The sequence below is a fragment of the Bufo bufo genome, chromosome 7 (assembly GCF_905171765.1).
Source record: "Bufo bufo chromosome 7, aBufBuf1.1, whole genome shotgun sequence".
Classification (NCBI taxonomy): Eukaryota; Metazoa; Chordata; class Amphibia; order Anura; family Bufonidae; genus Bufo; species Bufo bufo.
Window position 1 is genome coordinate 205,558,766 of NC_053395.1, and position 22,111 is coordinate 205,580,876.

Genomic DNA, 22,111 nt, shown 5'->3' on the forward strand with positions numbered 1-22,111 from the left:
CCGGAACTGCCCGCCGGATCACACTGCCGCAAGTGTGAAAGTAGCCTTACTTTCCATTGTAGCTATATCCTTATAAAAAGCCCCGAATCCCACCCCACCCGATTCTCTCCCACACCAAACACGGTATTACAGTCATTTCTAATTTTTACCAACTTCACGGCTTGGATTTGAATGAACTGAAGTTTATAATTTAGGAATACATTGTTATAACTTTACATTCTTTCTTGAGGGGTAATGCAAAAAATAAAAAAACAATCTCATCTGCACGCTGTGGAATAAATATAAAAAAATCTGATTTTAAATCTGCGCCGGCAAATCTTTCTCTGCATTTTTACACCAAATTTCACCCCTCTCTGTAGACAGTAATAGGCGGAAATTTACTGCGAATCTGCAACGAAATCCATAAACATACCCGAAAAATTATGCAATTTTCCAGTAATACCTTTTTATCAATTCCTCCACAGTTTTCAAGATCTCTGCTTGCTGTCATTCAATAGGAACCCCTTACACTACAGTTATCAGAGCTATGTCTTGTAACGAGCCGTGCACCTGTGTGTACAATTAAAGGGGCACTCCCCTCTCAGCCATTCATCACTGAGATTGGACTGGCTTTCGTGTAGTGCAGTGGTCGGAGTTACGGACACAGCCGGGCGGGCTATGCCACAATGTTTTGGTAGCTCTCATTCACTTCTGTGGGAGGTAAAGGGGTTGGTCCATTACATACATTGGTGGCATATTGGTGGCATATACCCCCAGTGTCACCTCTGGGACCCACACTTAGGGCTCATGCACACGAAAGTTGTTGTTTTCCGGTCCATTTTTCACGGATCCGTTGTTCCGTATCTGAGTTGTTTTTTTCCCTGATTTAAGTCCTCTTCTGTTCCGTTATTGCACAAAACATATCCGTATGGTTTCCCTATTTGATCCGTTTTTTGCGGATCGTATACAGAAACAGTAACTTATTAATCACCAAACACATGAGCAATATGGGCTGGGCATAGCATTTCTACAGTACGGATCCGCAAAATACGGATGGGTTCCGTGTGCGTTCCGTCTTTTTCGCGGACCCATTGACTTGAATAGGGCCTCTGACCGTGATTTGCGGACGATAATAGGACATGCACTACTTTTTTGCGGAACGGTCATGCGGACAAACGGAAACAGAATGCACGCTGAGTAACTTCTGTATTTTCTACAGCCTCATTGAAGTGAATGGTTCCGCATACGGTCTGCAAAAAAAAACGGAACGGAAGTGGAAAGAAAACACGTTTGTGTGCATGAGCCCTTATCTGTAGAGCGGAGCCCACAAAGCGAAGAAGAGCAGATTGCACATGCACGGCCGCTCTCCATTTCTATGGGACCACTGAAAATCGCCAAGCGCATTCCTGGCTATTTCCGTCAGCCCCGCAGAAGTGAAGGGAGTGGTGGCCGTGCTTGCTTGGTGCACTTCCGAAAATAGCTGAGAGCGGTGGCGTTTTAATGCGTTTTGCACGCGCGTGAGAAAAAACGGCATGTTTGGTACCCAGACCCGAACCCGAACTTCTTCACAGAAGTTCGGGTTTGGGAACGGTGTTGTGTAAATATAACATGGTTATAAGGGAAAATAATAGCATTCTTAATACAGAATGAATAGTACAATAGGGCTGGAGGGGTTAAAAAAAATAATAAATTTTTTTTTAACTCACCTCATCCACTTGTTCGCGCAGCCCGGCTTCTCTTCTTTCTTCTTCTTTGATGACCTGGGAGAAAAGGACCTTTGGTGACGTCACTGCGCACATCACATGGTCCATCACATGATCCATCACCATGGTGATGGACCATGTGATGAGCACAGTGACGTCACCAAAGGTCCTTTTCCTCCCAGGTCATCAAAGAAGAAGAAAGAAGAGAAGCCGGGCTGCGCGAACAAGTGGATGAGGTCAGTTTAATTATTATTTTTTTAAAAATTATCCCTCCATCCTTAATTTACTTAGCATTCTGTATTCAGAATGCTATTATTTTCCCTTATAACCATGTTATAAGGGAAAATAATAATAATCGGGTCCCCATCCCGATCGTCTCCTAGCAACCATGCGTAAAAATCACACCGCATCCGCACTTGCTTGCGGATGCTTCCGATTTTTACGCAGCCCCATTCACTTCTATGGGGCCTGCGTTGCGTGAAAAACGCACAATATAGAACATGCTGCGATTTTTACGCAACGCACAAGTGATGCGTAAAAATCAACGCTGATGTGCACAGCCCCATAGAAATAAATGGGTCCGGATTCAGTGCGGGTGCAATGCGTTCAACCACGGAAAACTCGCCCGTGTGAAAGAGGCCTTAGAGATTTGGGGGCATATGCTAGCGATATGTCCCCAATGTGTGAGATGGGCCAACCCCTTTAAGCACACAGCGTAGCAGGGCCAGCCTGCCTGTTTCTGTAGCTCCGTCATCCTGACAGCCACATACAATGGCTAATCTTATCCCAACCAAAAACGGCTGAGATGGGATCACCCCTTTAAGGTTCCTGCTGAATGACAGCAAGCAGAGATCTTGAAAACCGTGAAGAATTAATACAGAAAGTACATTGGAAAATTGTACATGTGCAATGGATAACGCTTATTTGCCCTTTCACCAGCCTGTGCATGTACAGATGTCAGCCCGCCAGCGTGCCCATCATTAATCAGCGCGGTCACTACATAATGTAACATGGAAACTTGAAGAAGTCATCTATCAAAGTCTGCGGGACGCTAAGTGTTTCAGTCATCACCCGTTCAAGTCAATTGGAGCTTTGCCCAGAACAGTCCACGTTAGGACGGATGAATCACCACCGCCATCCAAATCATTCCGCTCGCCCTGCGCCTCGGAGGACGTATTTTCATGAATGTTTTCATTCATTATTGTAATGTAAAAAGTCATTGTAGGCTTTGGACGTGAAGCTTTCGTTCGTTCCTGGGATGGAGATCGGCTCGAGCGCTGTGTACTTGATCTGGAAACCTCCTCCCGTGACTGAACCATCTGACAAGAACTTTAACGTCATGACATTCCCTGAAATGAGAAGGAATTTGTTATATTTTTACAACTCTGGGTGCAAATCTCCGCAAGGAACATAGAAGAACAGCCTTGAAAGCCTGTGGACCCTTAAGAATGTTCTACAGGTCTGCATAAATGTGACCTAAAACTACTTTAGATTTCCTAAAAGTAGATAAAGATAACCAAATAAATGAGTCACAAATATTAGACTTGGTCATTTATTTAAAGACAATGATCCAATATCACAGGTCTGAGAGTGGCAAAAGTATGTGAACCTTTAGAAATAGAAGATAATATAAAGGTGAAAATAAAGTTGGGTGATTTCTATCAATAAGATGACAATCAGGTGTGAGTGGGAGACCTGTTCTATATAAAGAGCAGATCAAAGCCTGATCTTCACAGCACGTTTGTAGAAGTGTAAGAACAAAGGAGATGTCTGAAGAATGTCCTGATGCCACCATTGTCAGTTGTGGCACTCAGGAATGAAGTAAACTAATAGCATGGAGAGGTGAGCATCTACACATATGGTCTGGGGTCTGTATGTAAGGAAGGTATGGTCTGGGGTCTGTATGTAAGGAAGGTATGGTCTGGGGTCTGTATGTAAGGAAGGTATGGTCTGGGGTCTGTATGTAAGGAAGGTATAATCTGGGGTCTGTATGTAAGGAAGGTATAATCTGGGGTCTGTATGTAAGGAAGGTATAATCTGGGGTCTGTATGTAAGGAAGGTATGGTCTGGGGTCTGTATGTAAGGAAGGTATAATCTGGGGTCTGTATGTAAGGAAGGTATAATCTGGGGTCTGTATGTAAGGACGGTATGGTCTGGGGTCTGTATGTAAAGACGGTATGGTCTGGGGTCTGTATGTAAGGAAGGTATAGTTTGGGGTTTCTATGTAGGGAAAGTATGGTCTGGGGTCTGCATCATGTAGGGAAAGTATGGTCTGGGGTCTGTATGTAAGAAAGGTATGGTCTGGGGTCTGCATCTAGGGGAGGTATAGGCTGTGGTTTGTATGGAGGGCGGGTATGGTCTGGGGTTTCTATGTAGGGAAAGTATGGTCTGGGGTCTGCATCATGTAGGGAAAGTATGGTCTGGGGTATGCATGTAGGGGAGGTATAGGCTGTGGTTTGTATGTAGGGCAGGTATGCTCTGGGGTCTGCATGTAGGGGAAGTATGGTCTGGAGTCTGTATGCAGGGAGGTATAAGCTGTGGTTTGTATGGAGGGCAGGTATGGTCTGGAGTCTGTATGCAAGGAGGTATGGTCTGAGGTCTGCATGTAGGGGAGGTATAGGCTGTGGTTTATATGGAGGGCAGGTATGCTCTGGGGTCTGCATGTAGGGAAAGTATGGTCTGGAGTCTGTATGCAGGGAGGTATGGTCTGAGGTCTGCATGTAGGGGAGGTATAAGCTATGGTTTGTATGTAGGGCAGGTATGCTCTGGGGTCTGCATGTAGGGGAAGTATGGTCTGGAGTCTGTATGCAGGGAGGCATGGTCTGAGGTCTGCATGTAGGGAAGGTATAAGCTGTGGTTTGTATGTAGGGCAGGTATGGTCTGGGGTTTGTATGTAGGTAGGTATGGTCTGGGGTCTGCATGTAGGGAAAGTATGGTCTGAGGTCTGTATCCAGGTAGGTATGGTAAGGGGGTTTAGCCTATGGTCTGTATTCTGAGGTTCTGGTCTGGGGTTCTGCTCTAGAATAGACTAGATTGTGTTCAAAGAGGGTTCTGGTCAGGGGTTTGTTTCAATAGGGACTGTGTCTGCCATCTATATATATTTATTTGGGGAGTGAGGTGTGTGGTGTGTATTTGTTTAAGGGGTCTGGCGCATGGCCTGTATTTATGTTAGGTTGTACTTAACAAGGACATAGCACTATATGGGGTCCAAATGCCATAGGTGGGGGGTGTCCTATATAAATGGGCATAAGTCATACATTTTATCTTGTCCCTTGTCAAACGTTTTCAAGTATGCCGTTGGGTAATGCTAGAGGTTGTAGCTTTAAAACCTAGAGAACCACCGGTCAGAGGGTTTTTTCTGCGCCCCATCTCCTGCCACTGAATTTAGTGTGAACTTCAGCAGCAAAAGTGTGGGGCCAATTTTAAGCATATTATATGCATAGTAAACATGGTGTGTATGTGTATGTATACATATAGTACATACATTTTTACGCTGGTCTTTATTAATACCCCTATACCGTACATTAGTCGCGTCCTCCGCCAGTTTGTGCGCCTACTTTGAAATGTACCGTACTCCAGTCCGTATCTGAAGTAGGTTTTAGTCGTCATTTGCGCCAGTTTCCTGGTGTAAATTATAGTAAATTTGCTAGGGCTCATGCACACGACCGCATATGGCGGGTCCGCAATACACGGGAGATGCAATCAGTGGGTCCGCAATCCGGGAGATGCGGAACAGAGGCACTGAACGGAAGCACACGTCGTGTTCATGAGCCCGAAAAGTGAATGCCTCTTAGGGCTCATGCACACGACCGTGTGCTGGCTGTTCTGTGCATTGGGGACTGCAATTTGCGGTCCCCAATGCACGACAACATCCGTGCGGCGGCCGCAGACAGATCCGTGATCTGTCCGCACCGCAATAAAGTAGCGCACGCACTACTTTTTTGCGGTGTGGAGGCACGGACAGAAAACCCACGGAAGCCTTTCCGTAGTGCTTCCGTGGGCTTCCACTCCTTGCCTCCGTTCCACATCTCCCGGATTGCGGACCCTTTGAAGTGAATTGGTCCACGATCCATAATGCGGGATGTACACGGCTGGTGCCCGTGTATTGCGGACCCGCCGTATGCGGGCCGCAATACGGCCAGGGGCAGCACACGGTCGTGTGCATGAGCCTTTTCAAATATTTCTACTGACAATAAGTTATTCGCTGAACTGTAGTCATACCTGTACTGATGATGTCATCGGGAAGCATGTCTCCACAAAATCTAGTAAAATGAAGAGAAAATGTAAGAAAAACACATGTTCATTTTGTGTTACCAGTTATTTGTATGTTCTACAGCTGTAAAACAATTAGAAAATCTTTTAAGATTGCTGTTGTTGCCATGGCAATTTCCGGGAAATGTAGTCACCTATCCTATGTTTAAGCGGTCATGTAATACATGTTACAAATGGTCTGCCAGTACTAATAAATTATGTTTGCATTCCTGTGGTTGAAACACAAATGTTCTGATATTGGAAGCTTTCGCCTGATTGTGGCCAAATCTTTCTACACTGCGTGCAGAATTATTAGGCAAATGAGTATTTTGACCACATCATCCTCTTTATGCATGTTGTCTTACTCCAAGCTGTATAGGCTCGAAAGCCTACTACCAATTAAGCATATTAGGTGATGTGCATCTCTGTAATGAGAAGGGGTGTGGTCTAATGACATCAACACCCTATATCAGGTGTGCATAATTATTAGGCAACTTCCTTTCGTTTGGCAAAATGGGTCAAAAGAAGGACTTGACAAGCTCAGAAAAGTCAAAAATAGTGAGATATCTTGCAGAGGGATGCAGCACTCTTAAAATTGCAAAGCTTCTGAAGCGTGATCATCGAACAATCAAGCGTTTCATTCAAAATAGTCAACAGGGTCGCAAGAAGCGTGTGGAAAAACCAAGGTGCAAAATAACTGCCCATGAACTGAGAAAAGTCAAGCGTGCAGCTGCCAAGATGCCACTTGCCACCAGTTTGGCCATATTTCAGAGCTGCAACATCACTGGAGTGCCCAAAAGCACAAGGTGTGCAATACTCAGAGACATGGCCAAAGTAAGAAAGGCTGAAAGACGACCACCACTGAACAAGACACACAAGCTGAAACGTCAAGACTGGGCCAAGAAATATCTCAAGACTGATTTTTCTAAGGTTTTATGGACTGATGAAATGAGAGTGAGTCTTGATGGGCCAGATGGATGGGCCCGTGGCTGGATTGGTAAAGGGCAGAGAGCTCCAGTCCGACTCAGACGCCAGCAAGGTGGAGGTGGAGTACTGGTTTGGGCTGGTATCATCAAAGATGAGCTTGTGGGGCCTTTTCGGGTTGAGGATGGAGTCAAGCTCAACTCCCAGTCCTACTGCCAGTTTCTGGAAGACACCTTCTTCAAGCAGTGGTACAGGAAGAAGTCTGCATCCTTCAAGAAAAACATGATTTTCATGCAGGACAATGCTCCATCACACGCGTCCAAGTAGTCCACAGCGTGGCTGGCAAGAAAGGGTATAAAAGAAGAAAATCTAATGACATGGCCTCCTTGTTCACCTGATCTGAACCCCATTGAGAACCTGTGGTCCATCATCAAATGTGAGATTTACAAGGAGGGAAAACAGTACACCTCTCTGAACAGTGTCTGGGAGGCTGTGGTTGCTGCTGCACGCAATGTTGATGGTGAACAGATCAAAACACTGACAGAATCCATGGATGGCAGGCTTTTGAGTGTCCTTGCAAAGAAAGGTGGCTATATTGGTCACTGATTTGTTTTTGTTTTGTTTTTGAATGTCAGAAATGTATATTTGTGAATGTTGAGATGTTATATTGGTTTCACTGGTAAAAATAAATAATTGAAATGGGTATATATTTGTTTTTTGTTAAGTTGCCTAATAATTATGCACAGTAATAGTCACCTGCACACACAGATATCCCCCTAAAATAGCTAGAACTAAAAACAAACTAAAAACTACTTCCAAAAATATTCAGCTTTGATATTAATGAGTTTTTTGGGTTCATTGAGAACATGGTTGTTGTTCAATAATAAAATTAATTCTCAAAAATACAACTTGCCTAATAATTCTGCACTCCCTGTATCTCTCCATAAGGCTACACGCACACGACCGTATGTGTTTTGCAGTCCGCAAATTGCGGATCCGCAAAAAAAGGATGACGTTCCGTTTTTTTCGCTTCGCGGCCCCATTGTAATAATGCCTATCCTTGTCCGCAAACTAGTAAAAAATAGGACAAGCATTATTTTTGCGGGGCAACGGAACGGACATACTGATGCGGACAGCACACGGTGTGCTGTCCGCGTTTTTTGCAGACCCATTGAAATAAATGGGTCCGCATCCTATCCGCAAAAAAAAACAAAACGGAACGGACATGGAAACAAGCAATGTTCGTGTGCATGTAGCCTAAAGCACACGTTCACATTGAACACTTTCTATGCAGATATAACTTGTACGGTGCCTGAGTCACAGCCTATGCGATATTCCCTAGATAAATTCACATTCCGGTTTGTTATCAATGGAAACAGACTACATGCTTGTTGTCAGACACACCCCTAGCAGAAAGAAAACATTACCTGCTGCATATTAGATTACTGTACCCTGCTGCTTGAAATAAAGAATACGCTTCTCAGAATGCAAATTACCAAAGGAGGCACTGAGCAGATGCTGAACAAGCAGGATATGCAGGGAGTTTTCAGCTCAAGTACCTGCAGAATTGTAAAGGGCTATTCCTAACTTTGACATTTTTTTGAAATCTTCACAGGATATGCCATAAATGTCCACTTCTAGTACTACCCCTGTGAAGAACGGGATCCTCCGAGCCCTAACCTGCCTGGTTTATACAGTAGGTCTCAGTGGTGCAGCTGACTGACCGATGCAACTATTGCGGGTTACAGGCAGACTGAGCGGAGAGAGTCCGCACCTAGCTCCATCCACAGGGGCGGCCACAGACCCTACAGGGAAATTCCCCGGTGGGCCGATTCCCAGAGGGCCACCTAAGCTCTCCTGATACATAATGATCTGTACGGCCGCAGCTGCCCTCCTGAACTGTATTACTATCCTCAGGACACTGATGCAGTTTAATCCTGTGGAGAGGGCGGCAGTATTTTGTGCTACTTTGTGGTGCACTATGGTATTGCAGGCTCTGTCTACTTCTCTTGCCTCGTCTTCTATCAATTCAGTCTTCTATCAATTCAACATGGGGCCACTTTTAGTTTTTTTTTTTTCCAGGGCCACTTTAAGTTCCCAATCCGCCCCTGTCCATCCATATGCATGCTCGCCACTGACGCACACATGTAGTAGGTTTTACCGTAGATATGAATTACCTTCCCACTAAATTGTGAACGTCGTCATAGCTGTCATATACTTCCAGGTAGTCGGACAGGCAGTCCGTGTCTTCTTCAATATCCATCTCTAGGAACTGCAAGACAATGGGCTGACCGACGTTAACCCGGATGTGCCAGTAACAGATCTGTTCATTCTCGTATTCGTTAGGATATCCTGGAGATTTAATAATTCGCTGCTGCTCGGTCAGCACCCCACCGCACTCTTTTGCTGGAGACAGAACAAGCAAATATTAGTCAGAATACTTTTAAGCCATGGATGTAATGAAAGAAGAAAGAGCTGGTTTTATAGGAAACAGGGCCCTGGGCTAAAAGTAACCCCATATCAAGTTGTTGTTTTTTTACCGCCCCCTATAGTTTTCAGGACAATAGTGCTATATACAAGCCACATGATATTGGCAGACTTTCATATTGTTGCAAGATAATACTATCATATACAGCCCACATAATACCACACGTAGTGTCCAAATAATAGGCAGTATCCCCATGTTGAGGGTTCATTTTGAAATAATCTGTAATAAGGCGCCCCTAACCTGTGCCTCCACGTGCCTCTGGTTTGCATGACATAGCAAATACAATGCCTCATACATCGCACATCATATAGCGGCACTCATAGTACCTACTGGCCCATAATGCATCAGTAGCTATTAGCCCATAATGTGCCGCTAAGGGCTTGTTCACACGACCGTATGTGTTTTGCAGTCCGTTTTTCATGGATCCGTTGTTCCATTTTTTTGTATCCGTAGTGTTTCCGTTCCGTATTTCCACAAAAAAAAAATCTCTGTATGGTTTCCGTGTGCGATCCGTTTTTTGCGGATCGCAAACGGAAACAGAAAATTTGTAATCATTACTGTAATGTTTGTAAACAGTAAACACATGGGCAAAGTGGGCACGGATCCGCAAAATACGGACGACATGCAGATGTGTTCCGTATGCATTCCGTATTTTTTTTTGGTGGACCCATTGACTTGAATGGAGCCACGGAACGTGATTTGCCGACAATAATAGGACAAGGCTCAAAAGGTTGCGGAACAGAAATACGGAAACGGAAGGCACATGGAGTACCTTCTGTTTTTATTGCGGACCCATGGTTCCGCATGCGGTCCGCAAAAAAAAAACGGAACTGAAATGGAAAAAAATATACGGTCGTGTGAATGAGCCCTAAGGGTGTTAGTGTCGGCATCCCTGGTGGTCTAGAGCAGAGAAGAGATGAATGTCAGTTTACCTGGTGGCCTAGGACAGTGAGGGGGTTATTTCCAGTATACATGGTGAGCTCGGGCAGTTAAGATGGTTAATGTAAGAACCCCTGGTGGACTACAAAACTAAAAGGATTAATGTCAGTATACCTGGTGGTCTAGAACAGTGAAAGGGTTAATGTCAGTATACCTGGTGGTCTAGAACAGTGAAAGGGTTAATGTCAGTATACCTGGTGATCTAGTGATGGGGTTAATTTCAGTATGCTTGGTGGTCTAGGGCCGTGACATTTTTAACATTATACTTGATGGCCAAGGGCAGTGGAAGTGTTAATCTCAGTATGGCTGGTGGTCTAGGGCAGAGAAGGGTTTAATGTTATTATATTGATGGTCTAGGTCAGTGAAGGGGTTGGTGTGAGGATCCCTGGTGGTTGAGGGCAGTGAAAGGGTTTATGCATAGCTGGGGTTTCAGCGGTTACTCAAATTTCCAGGCTCCACCCATGTCCTAGCTGTAAGAGCTCGTTCACACGACCGTTGGTGTCCCGTTCCCGCATTGCGGACCGCATTTGCGGATCCACAATACATGGGCACCGTTCTGTTGTCATTCCGCATCACGGATGCGGACCCATTCATTTCAATGGGTCCGCAAATCCGGAGATGCGGAACGGAAGCACGGAACTGAACACTACGGAAGCACTACGGAGTGCTTCTGTGGGGTTTCGCCCCGTACTTCCGTTCCGCAAAAAGATAGAACATGCTCTATCTTTTTGCGGAACGGAGGGATCGCGGACCCATTCAAGTGAATGGGTCTGCGATCCCCATGCGCCTGCGATCCCCATGCGCCTGCAATTTGCGGTTCACAGCACGGGACACCAACGGTCGTGTGAACGAGCCCTAACTGTTTTCTCCCTGCCCCATCGAAGACATGAATGAGGGGATAGATAGGATGGAATAGTTATAACTGCCTGATCATAGAGAATTGCACAGCAGCACAGAGTGATTCAGGAGTGCTCGGGCGATCAGCGTAAGTGTGGTGAGAAGCTGCTGACCTCTACAGATGCATCTCTCTACAGCCCCATTTCTCTCCCTTTCCTTCAAGGGTGGTTTTACCTTCCTCTGGATCAACTACAATTTGTAACTCCCATTTAAAAAGAGGAATGGTAACCCTCCGTTATCCATTTATTTATTTATTTATACATTTCTAGGAGTAATAACAGAGAAACAACACAATGCAGTTTCTAAGAAACCAAGATTTCAGTCTGTATAAATCACATTGACATTGCCAGAAGCAGTTAAAGGGGTAGGCCCATTAAGACGACGTAACCCCTAAGTGCAGGGGGGGGGGATGCTCCCCATGTGGATGATGCTCATGCATGCTACCGCTCCATTCCACACTATGGGGCTGCCGGAGACATCCGAGCACTAGACGATAGTCGCGTCCCATAGACTTGAATGGAGCAGAAGTTTGCTGCGCCATTCAAACAGGGATCATGGGTCCCCATTCTTATGATTGACAAGGGCCCCAACAGTTAGACCCCCTCCAATCAGACACTTATCCCCCATCTTGCAGATAGGGAATAAGTTGTCTTAAGGGTTACAACCTCTTAACATTAAAAGCTAATTTCTGGAAATGTCAGCATCCCCTACTACGTCCGTAATCCGCACGTTGTACGTCTCTCACCATGAGGGTTGTAGCAGTAGGCGTCCCATTTTTCGCTCTTGTTTAACCGGTAGCCATAGTCAATGATGCCTTTCTTTCCGAATCCGCAGTTGAATGTGGGCTTGACGATGGGATAGCCCACCCTGCCCTTGTGTAGCCATCCCGCGGCACAGACATGGAACCCTGCAGAGGACAGACAAGACCTTATTGTACGGAGGGAATGTGTTTTCTGTAGCTGTTTTTTTGGGATATAGCGAGGCTTAATTGCGTTTAATGGCTTGTAATTTCTTCCATGGGTGAACGGCACATTAGAGATCAGACGCTGGCGTGTCCGGTGCGGTCCTCGGTCCATTTCATTTGCTGTTTGTTCAGACAAATGGTAGACGGAAAACCACTTATACGAAAGGCCTTGGGAGGTTTATTGGATGTGAATGCAAACAAGACGCTTTATAGTTTACATGCAACTCACAGTAAAGAACAGTAAAGTTTATTTAATCCAATGTTCCAGAAATCCGGGTAATCAAATAGGCCCTTGCCAAATACGTATGATGAAAGGGACTCTCCTATGAAACATATTCTAAAGTTTTCAAACCAGCACCTGGATCTGAATACTTTTGTAATTGCATGTAATTAAAAATATAGCATAGCCACTGAGTTATTCAGTAAAATCTATCTGTACAGCGCCACCTGCTGTTTGTTCTTTTTCCTTGTTTCTCTGGCCATCTCCGTAACGTAGCTTTGTGGTCCCCAATGCACGGGCAACGTCTGTGCATCGGGCCGGACCCATTCAACTTGAATGGGTCCGTGGTCTGTCCGCACCGCAAAAAAATGACATGTCATAGTTATTTGCGGTGCGGAACAACCGAAAGAAACACCACGGAAGCACTCAAGTGAATGGGTCCACATCCATGATGCGGGGTGCACACGGCCGGTCGCTGTGGATTGCCAACGGCCGTGTGCATGAGGTCTTACAGGAAGAGAGCTGCAGCAGAAAGGACATGAACACCCCGAAAAAGGACACGTCCACTGAGAAAGTATAACCCCCCCCCCCCCCCCCCCCCGAGCTGCCAACCTTAATGAATGTGGATCCATGTGGGGTACAGGGCTGGTTCTAGAGATTTACATTAATTATGGGATAACCCCTTTAAATTATGTGGATATTGTATACCTCAGGACAGTATTCTTGCTATTAAATGAGGTGGTAGGGGGTGTTCCCCATTTTAAAGCTCACTATGTTCCTGTTTCTTGTCCAGGGCTGGAGACCTCAGTCTCATGACAGCGCCAGGAGAATCTAAGTGTAATCCAATATTTCCAAATTTAACAGCTGTAAAATGTTATGCAAAAGTGGAGTTTTCCTTTAAAAGGGCTTGTCAGACCTTAAAGGGTAACTGTCATGTTGTTTTTTTTATTTTATTTGCTAGTTTATTACAGCTAGGCATGTATACCTGAGTTAGTCTGTCAATGATTGCCAAAAGATCTGTAATTACCTTATAATAACAGCTTTCATTAATGTCCTCTGTCCCTTTCCACTGCTCCCTTAAAAGACTGCGTTGCTATGGCTTGTCTGTCTTCCTTTTAGTATAAACAGAAGACGGAGGGGCGGTCCTTCACACTACATGCCTGCATTAGGCTTCAGTGAGGAGGCGTGTCTCTCAGTAATCCAATCTGATTGGCTGGCAGGGAGCTGCTGGCTACAGCAAGTGTGTATGTGAAGTGAGGGAAAGCAGTTTTGACCTCAGAGAACTGGCAGAGGAGCCATCTTGAGAAGGTCCTCATATTGTAAATGTTTAAACAGCCGTAACTAAGGGAAAAACTCAAGGAAAACTGTGGTATGTGAAGAAACTAAAGATCGCTTTATGCATAATGCTGCTGCAGCAGTAACATGTGCTAAAATTTATTTTCTGATGACAACATGACAGTTACCCTTTAAAAACTTAATGACAGGCAGGAAAGGGTGTAAAGGGGTGGTTCTCATCCCTGGTCCATGTTGGACCAGAAGTGATGATGTTACATGACCACAGCGGCATGTGACAGCAGAGCCTCAGCGGACACGTGGCATTCCCGCAATGGCTGCCATGGTCACATGACCATGGAACATCATTCTGGCAAGCACTAGAAGTGACAGGATGGGAGCAGTGTCGCTGGAACACAGGGGAGTTTATTTTATTTTTTTTGTTTGTTTTTTTTTCTATTGAAATCAGACAACCCCTTTAAGGATCAGAACACTTGAGAAAGCGGATTTTCCCCCCCTCCCCCAACCATAAATGTCAGTTTCAACTGCTCTTCATGCTCTTCTACATTTCTTACTTGGGGCTTCTCTAAATATTCTTGATAGAAGGCAGGAGGTTTCAATTTGCCTACATCAGTGCGTTAAGCAATAGTTATTCTGGATTAACGTACCGGCAATTATGGTTTTCACAACTCGTGAAAAAAATCACAAAGGGAGGTTTTTGTTTGCATGTCTGGCATTTCAAAGGAAATGATCTCATATTAGCGAGTACATGGAGAATTGTCAGAGCCCTATCACTTCTGTCCTACACTGTGCTATTATTTATCCCTTGCCAAAATTCAATGAATTGCAGATGTTTGGGGAAACATTTCACCCCTGAGCTTTTTAGGGAAAAAGTAAACACTGTCAAGTTTGGCTTTTGGAAACATTTTTTACATGAGATTTAAAAAAATATATATAATCATTGAATAATTAAACGGTATTAAACACTGGCTTGGCAAATGTAAACTCTATCATCTTTGTAATCCATCCTGATCTGTGCCAAGATGTTGCTATGTCTACTTTCACATTAGCGTTTTTTTGCGGATCCGTCATGGATCTGCAAAAGCGCTTCCGTTACAATAATACAACCGCATGCGTCCGTCATGAACGGATCCGGTTGTATTATGTCTTCTATAGCCATGACGGGTCCGTCTTGAACACCATTGAAAGTCAATGGGGGACGGACGAGAATATGCCTATGGATGGGGAGTGAGAATATGGAATGCACACGAAAGATATCCACATTTTGCGGACTGAAATAAGGAAATGGCCGCGTGCATGAAGCCTAAGGCTCAATTCACACCTGAGCGTTCTGAAACGAGCGCTCTGTATGCGCGATTGTACGGGCGTTTACAAGCGCGCATACAGAGACAAGTGTGCACACAGTGTCGCGCGTTCCCGAAAGTCTATGTACGGGAACGCGCGACAAGCGCCCAAAAAAACGCTACCGAACTTGTGTGAGCGTCGGGCGTTTTACAGCGCGATCGTACGCGCTGTAAAACGCCCAGGTGAGAACCATTCCCATAGGGAAGCATTGGTTTCTCCTTGTTGAGCGTTTTACAGCGCGTAGGAACGCGCTGTAAAACGCTCAGGTGTGAATTGAGCCTTAAGGATTCCTGGAATTAAGGGAATGAAAGTACTTACGGTAAATATTACTTAATTATAAATACCTTCCCAAATACCTTTCATTATTTATAATGCCTCGTTTTGTCTATGGAGCAATCAGGGGAAATAAAATGGCCGCCGTCCTATTAGTACACACAGAACCTGTCCTAATCACACAGGAGGACAAGTTACTTCACAACACTGAGCTATAGAGCTGCCTCATCTTCCGCTCTGCTCTGCTTGTCAGGGACTGTGATCCTGAATACAGATGAATCTCAGTAGGAATGAGCAGCAGCACATCATTTCTCAGTACTGTCATTAATATTTCAAGTCTCCTCATGAATCTCTTCCTACAGAGATTCATCTTTATCAGCTGTATTCAGGATCATAACCCCTGACAAGCAGAGAGGAGGATGAGGCAGCTCTTTAGCTCAGTGTTGTGCAGTAACTTGTCCTCCTGGGTGATTAGGACAGGCTTTGTGTGCACTAATAGGACGGCGGCCATTTTATTTCCTCTGATGATTGCTCCCCAGAAAAAACTAATGACAGGTATTTGGGAATATATTTATAATAAAGTTATCTCTAAGTATTTTCAGTTTCTTAATTCCCGGAGAACCCCTTTAAGTATTAAATCACAAATGTAACTGATGTCGCATAAATAAATAAATACAGTATAGAACTATAGAAAATGCAACAATATTGTCCAACCAATGAACACTGTGATAGGTCATCATAAGTAACGACACTGTTCATAAGGTCCGTTTAGAGCAGTACAGATGACAATAGTCAGTTTAAAGAAGGCCTGTGACTTCTCAAGACTTGTCTGTTTTAGTAAATACCTGCATTCCCCATGATATAGCAGTTCTAGAGCATCTTTCTCATAGTTCTGTCTTGTGATGTTCCTGTGATTTTTATTTCTTTTTCCCCTAGAAATTTCTTCTAACATTTATACGCACCTTAATCATTAAATCACGTTTTTGAGTTATGTGACCGGATCCTCCATCACCTCCGCTGATTGGCTGGTTCAGAGTCTCCAGTGCTGGAATTTGGCACCAGAACTACACGGCTCTGCCCATAGTGGATGGGGCTTGTAACTACAATGCCAGCAATGTTGCACTTGCCGGCGTAATGCTGCCAGACATCCAATTAAGCACTCTGAGCACCGTGCAGTACATGTGGCAGCACCATATACTGTATATACACAGTGCATGTTGCTGAGGGGTTAACTGGTCATCTAGTAAGATCTGATAGCCCAATGCTTGTCTCGAGCACAGATTTGGAAATTGGAAAAATATTCTACAGTTTTCAAACCAGCACGTGGATCTGAATACATTTGTAATTGCAAGTAATTAAAAATCGATTATAGCTATTGAGTTATTCAGTGAAATCTCTCTGTATAGCGCCACCTGCTGTTTGTTCTTTTTCTATATTTCTCTGTCCTTCTCACTGAGACGGAGGCACGTGCTCAGTTCCATCCTACAACTGCTACCAGCTGCAGCAGAGAGGACACGCCCCCTAAGGGTGCCAGCTTGAAATAAATCTAGCAGAGCAATTGGAGCAATGAACGGGGAGATCTGTGGATCCATTTGAGGTACTTTTTAATGAGGCTACTTTCACACTTGCGTTGTTGTTTTTCCGGTGTTGAGATTCGGCAGAATTGATACCGGAATTTTTTTTTTTTTTGTTGGATGCATCAGGATTAGGGATGAGCGAACTTCATATTTTGAGCAGGGGTGCACAACCTGCGGCCCCGGGGGCCACATGCGGCCCTCGATACCATTCTATGCAGCCCCCAACCATCTGGTAATAGACATGTATGTCTATGTGTGGCTGCTGAGATGTATCTTTCATGTATTGTCCTATTAGATGGGAGTACTAGAAGTGTAACTAGACATTTATGATATATACTGTATGTTCAATATGCCGTAAATATAGTATTTCAGTTGGTAATACTCTTTAAAGTTTTATTTTCGGCCCCTGGAATTTGTTCAGGCTGACAATGTGGCCCCCCAACCAGAAAATTTTGTGAACCGCTGCTTTAGAGGCATTCATTCCGTCATAATAGAAGTCTATGGCCTGCATAACGGATCCGTCGGGTTTTCGTTATGCTGGAGTCCTCTCCTGCATAACGTAAACAGGACGAATCCGTTATGCAGGCCATAGACTTCTATTATGACGGAATGAATAACGGAATGCCTCCCGTCATGGAATTGCGTTATGGTCCATGGTAACGTAATCTATAACGCAATTTAGCATATACCACAACATGAACTTCAAAATATGAAGTTCGCTCATCCCTAATCAGGATGTCTTCAGTTCTGGCAGCATTCCTTTTGTGACCAAAAAAAAAAACATATCCGGCGCTGAAAACAATGTAAGTCAGTGGTGACGGATCGGTTTTTTCCCAGTCATTTGGTGAGATTTATCAAATCTGGTGTGAAGGAAAACTGGCTTAGTTGCCCATAGCAACCAATCACATCCCACCTTTCATTTTCCAAAGGAGCTCTGGAAAATGAAAGGTGGAATCTGATTGGTTGCTATGGGCAACCAAGACCATTTTCCTTCATACCTGTTTTGATAAATCTCCCCCATTGTGTTCAAACACTAAAGGATACAATGCTTGCTAGTCGTTGATGCAGACATAAAAAATTTGTTTGCATTTGTTTGCAGCACATCGACCCATGTAAACAGGGGATGTGCTGCCAACAATATGTAACAGCACGAGTGTGGGGGGAGACAAACCCCTCTCCATAAAAGCGTCATTAAAATGGAAGTAAATGAGCAGTGATCGGCCTGATGGATCCTCGATCGACACTTGTTATGAGCAGATTGTCTGCCCGTGTACAAGGTTCCTTTCAGTTGAGATGATGCCTGTTATTAGACCTTTTTTTGGATCTGGGTTTATTTATTCCTACGTAACCTGCTTGGTCCGCAGGCACTGAATCGTTCAGTACAGTCAGAGCACTTTTTACTTTTTATATATTTTTATTAATTTTTTTGTATTTTTTGAAAGAACAGAACATGACCTTATATATAGGACCAATGGTCAGTCATCATTATCATGGGGTGGAGGACTGTTCCAGAGGCATATATAACGGCATGAATTCAATCACATTTGTGTTATTTTTCAGGGCAATGAATAACTGAATCATGAATGTTATTCAGTTAATTAAAAGAAGATGATTTCATATTTGTTTTTTTCCAAGACAATATAACAAAACAATACACAATAGATCTAGAACACTCCTGTATTCTGTGGTCAGGGGATTAATGACCTCACATTAGTGGCACCCAGTTATCAGTTCACTTGAATGGGAGCTGAGCAGTGCACCCCGCTCTGTACAGTGTATAGATTTCTGCACCCGAAACAGCTAATAAGTGGATGTGCCAGGTGTCAGAACCGACCAATTCTGATACTGATGTCCTATCCTAAGATTAGGTCATAAGTATCTGTAGCCTGGACAACCCCTTTAATATGAGGGACTTTTATGAACTCTGTGCTTGGTTGTTATAGGGAATTTCACATGGTAACCCCTTTATTCCTCTTATTTTCTGTCAAGTGTTTTGTTCATTTGTCTAAACCCCAGGACCACATGCTATACATTTATGGCTTATGGTCTAAAAGGCTATGTACATTTTTGGGGGCCGTAAAAAAATTTATGATTGCATTGGGCTTTATCAAAAATATTCAGCCATTCTGGCACAAAGGGTTGCCGTGTCAATCCTACTTTCACTTTGTGCCCGCCATCTAATAAACCTTATCTCTAAATTGCTAAAATGAAAAACACTTATTTAAGCCACATTCCTATCAGTAAGATAAGAATTGAGCTATAATGAGTGTTTATAGGATCAGAGATAAGGAGCCCGTCAGCTGAGCTGCCTGACGGAACAGAGTGAAAACAGACAGCAGGCTGCTAGAGAATCTCAAGGCTGTGCAGAGAAAAGGGCTCCATATTTATAATAAAGACCATTTGGAAATATGATTTTAGCTCTAAATGAGTACAATGCAATAATAAAAAATAAAAATAAAAATTCCCCCAAAGGATTTAAAGAGCTTAAAGAGAACCTCCTTCCTGTAGCTGGATTCCAGATGCATTTCCCGACCTGACCTTGGTTCACTGTCCCAAACTCACAGCAGCATACATCTCTATGATGCCGCAAGTTTAGGTCAGTAAACCTGTGAAGAAATAAATGAAAATCTTACCAAGTTCGTCACCCATGAAGAGAAAATGGCAAGGAGATATCACAAATCAAGAGAACATAGCAGGAGGTTCCACCAATGAAGAGAACAGGCCAAGGAGGCCACCCATAAAGAGAGGAAAGAAAGGCTCCACCCATGAAGAGAACAGAAAAGGGAGGCTCCACCAGTAAGAAAAATGGGAAAGGGAGGCTCCACCCATAAACCTAACAGGACAGTGAGCTTTCATCCATGAAAAGAACAGGGTTAGGAGGCTTCACTCATGAAGACTACAACAGTCTTCTAGTCCTGCACTTAGTTGTGAAGATGTTTGATTGAACTAAAGGAAGAAATTTTGATAGGTAGAAAAAATTTAATATGCATAGAGCTGGGGATTCTTTTTAGCTTGGCAAGGGTGTTTTTTTTTGGGATGGAATCAGGCTTTAAGTCAAGAAAGAAGGAACAAATAGTAATCAACTGTGTAATTAGTAGGAAAGTTTGCAGCACCTACGTTATTAATCCCCTACAGTGAACTGAGGCACACTTGACAGCTCTGACAAGCAGTTGGAAACGACGGAGAGGAGCCAGCAGTTCCTACTAATCATGGTGCTGATGTTTCCTTGTCATGCTAGAGAGAACAAGTCATCAGCAATGGAAGTCATGGTAGTCAGTGTATAGCGCAATCCATATAACCCTCTGGCAAAATTCACATTACATGATGTATGCCATGAATTGGTGGAAGTTAGCTGTAGAGAGTACCCCCTACCTTCCAGGGAACAGTTTGTGACAGTGGGTCCACCCAAAATAGACACAAGTTCCTTAGAACAGTGTTCCCCAATTCCAGTCCTCGGGACCCACCTACTGGTCATGATTTGAGAATATCCCACAGAATGAATACCTGTGGTAAGTACTGATGCATGGACACTAATTATATAACCTGCTCAATACTAAGGAAATCCTGAAACCCTGCCCGGCAGGTGGGCCCTGAGGACAGGAGTTGAGGAACCCTGCCTTAGAATATAGCCATATATTGTATAACGTTATGGATAACACATTATGTCCATAACTGGAACTGAGAACATACTCTACAGTTCCTATAAAAACTTACTGGATATGTCTCCATGGTTACAGACTACAAACAAACCCAGTGCGTAGTCTGAGCTGGCAGTCATATGTTACTCTTTTCTATCTACCCACTCTTCTTGCTAACCTACAGCCATTATATGTGAGGGCAAAGTTGTCTAAAACACATAATACATTTGGGGCACGTCATAAATTCCACAATTATTTGGCACAATTTGTGACATAATTTAAGATGATTTTGCATAATTTAAGATCAGTTGTGGTATAATATATTGACATTTGGGTTTATAATACTGTCCTGGGCTCTTACCTATCTTCCTTGCTTCCTCCAGCTGCTCGTATGTAGCAAGTTGACCCCCCTCATACTGACACACGGCTCTCGCTTCTCTGTAGGTGAGTTGGTATTTTCCGTTCCTTGATTCTCGGTGATAGACTCCAGCTGCTTGTTCTGTAAAACAAATCACTATTATGAATGTCTCTTCCAAGTTATTTCTCCACCTCCAGCATCGTATAGTACGGTACGTTACTGCCAGATACAGACAAAGCTTTAACTTCATGGACAGGAAGTATTGGACAGCGGCCTGGGCAGAAAACCAAACTTTTTTAGAAATAAAATCCTATTTTGTTGCATGTGTTCCAGATTTCGCTCCATATATTACCTCCAGCATTGTTGTTTTAGAGCAAACACGGTTGTTTGTTCGTTCCAGTGGAGTCTAAGCCATAATATAATGTTTCACGGTGAAACGTGGAACAGTCTGAGATGCTAAGAATTAATTTGTTGAAGGCATGGAGATCTGGTTTAGATAAAATGCAGAGTTAGGGTAAAGCCTTTAGTTATGTCAGGGGTTAGTCCTATGGAGTGATTTCTCCTTAGTCGCGAGCTGCTCATGTTGTCCATTTCAGGAGCATCTCAGGTCACCAGAAACATGAAAAACATCTTTAAAAAAAAAACTAAAAACTATTTATCTATTTATTAAGCTTGACAAAGGCCCCATTGTGTGGGCTGAAACGTTGCCTGGGAATAAACGGCTCATCACCTTTTTCACAATTGGAGTGCTGCCTATTCTTTGGATATACAATATTAGATGAATAGACAGATACATAAATTGTTTTTTTTAAAGATGTTTTTCATGTTCCTGGTGACCTGAGATGCTCCTGAAATGGACAACATGAGCAGCTCACAACTAAGGAGAAATCACTCCATAAGACTAACCCCCTGACATAACTAAAGGCTTTAACCTATAACCTTCAACAAATTAATTCTTAGCATCTCAGACTTTTCCACGTTTCACCATGAAACATTATATTATGGCTTAGACCTGACATAACTCCCTGACATAACTAAAGGCTTTACCATAACTCTGCATCTAGTTTTATAAAAAGAAATGAGGCCCTTGACAACAAGAAAAATAGTACCCGCCACTAGCCATTTTTTTGCTAGTTTTTCTTGTAATTTCAAAATCCTTGGAGGTCTTGGATAGTGAAAGGGTTAGTTGTAAATTCTCTGGTGTTCTAGGACAATGAACGGGAGTCTTTTACATTCCCTGCAGGTCAGTGAGAGGGTCAATTA

At 43.7% G+C, this 22,111-nt stretch overlaps 1 protein-coding gene across 1 annotated transcript in view; it reads right to left on the reverse strand.

Annotated features, from left to right (window-relative positions):
* Nucleotides 1-2,301: 2,301 nt before the first annotated feature.
* The window catches only part of TNFAIP6 (TNF alpha induced protein 6), a 30,638-nt gene continuing 10,828 nt past the window's right edge, over nt 2,302-22,111 (reverse strand). Inside the window, exons 2-6 of the mRNA XM_040441365.1 lie at nt 20,852-20,989; nt 11,927-12,088; nt 9,035-9,263; nt 5,904-5,944; nt 2,302-3,031 (exon numbers count right to left, since the gene is read on the reverse strand). Of these exons, the coding sequence (XP_040297299.1) occupies nt 2,874-3,031; nt 5,904-5,944; nt 9,035-9,263; nt 11,927-12,088; nt 20,852-20,989 (728 nt within the window). The 3' untranslated portion in view covers nt 2,302-2,873. The remainder of the gene's footprint in view (nt 3,032-5,903; nt 5,945-9,034; nt 9,264-11,926; nt 12,089-20,851; nt 20,990-22,111) is intronic.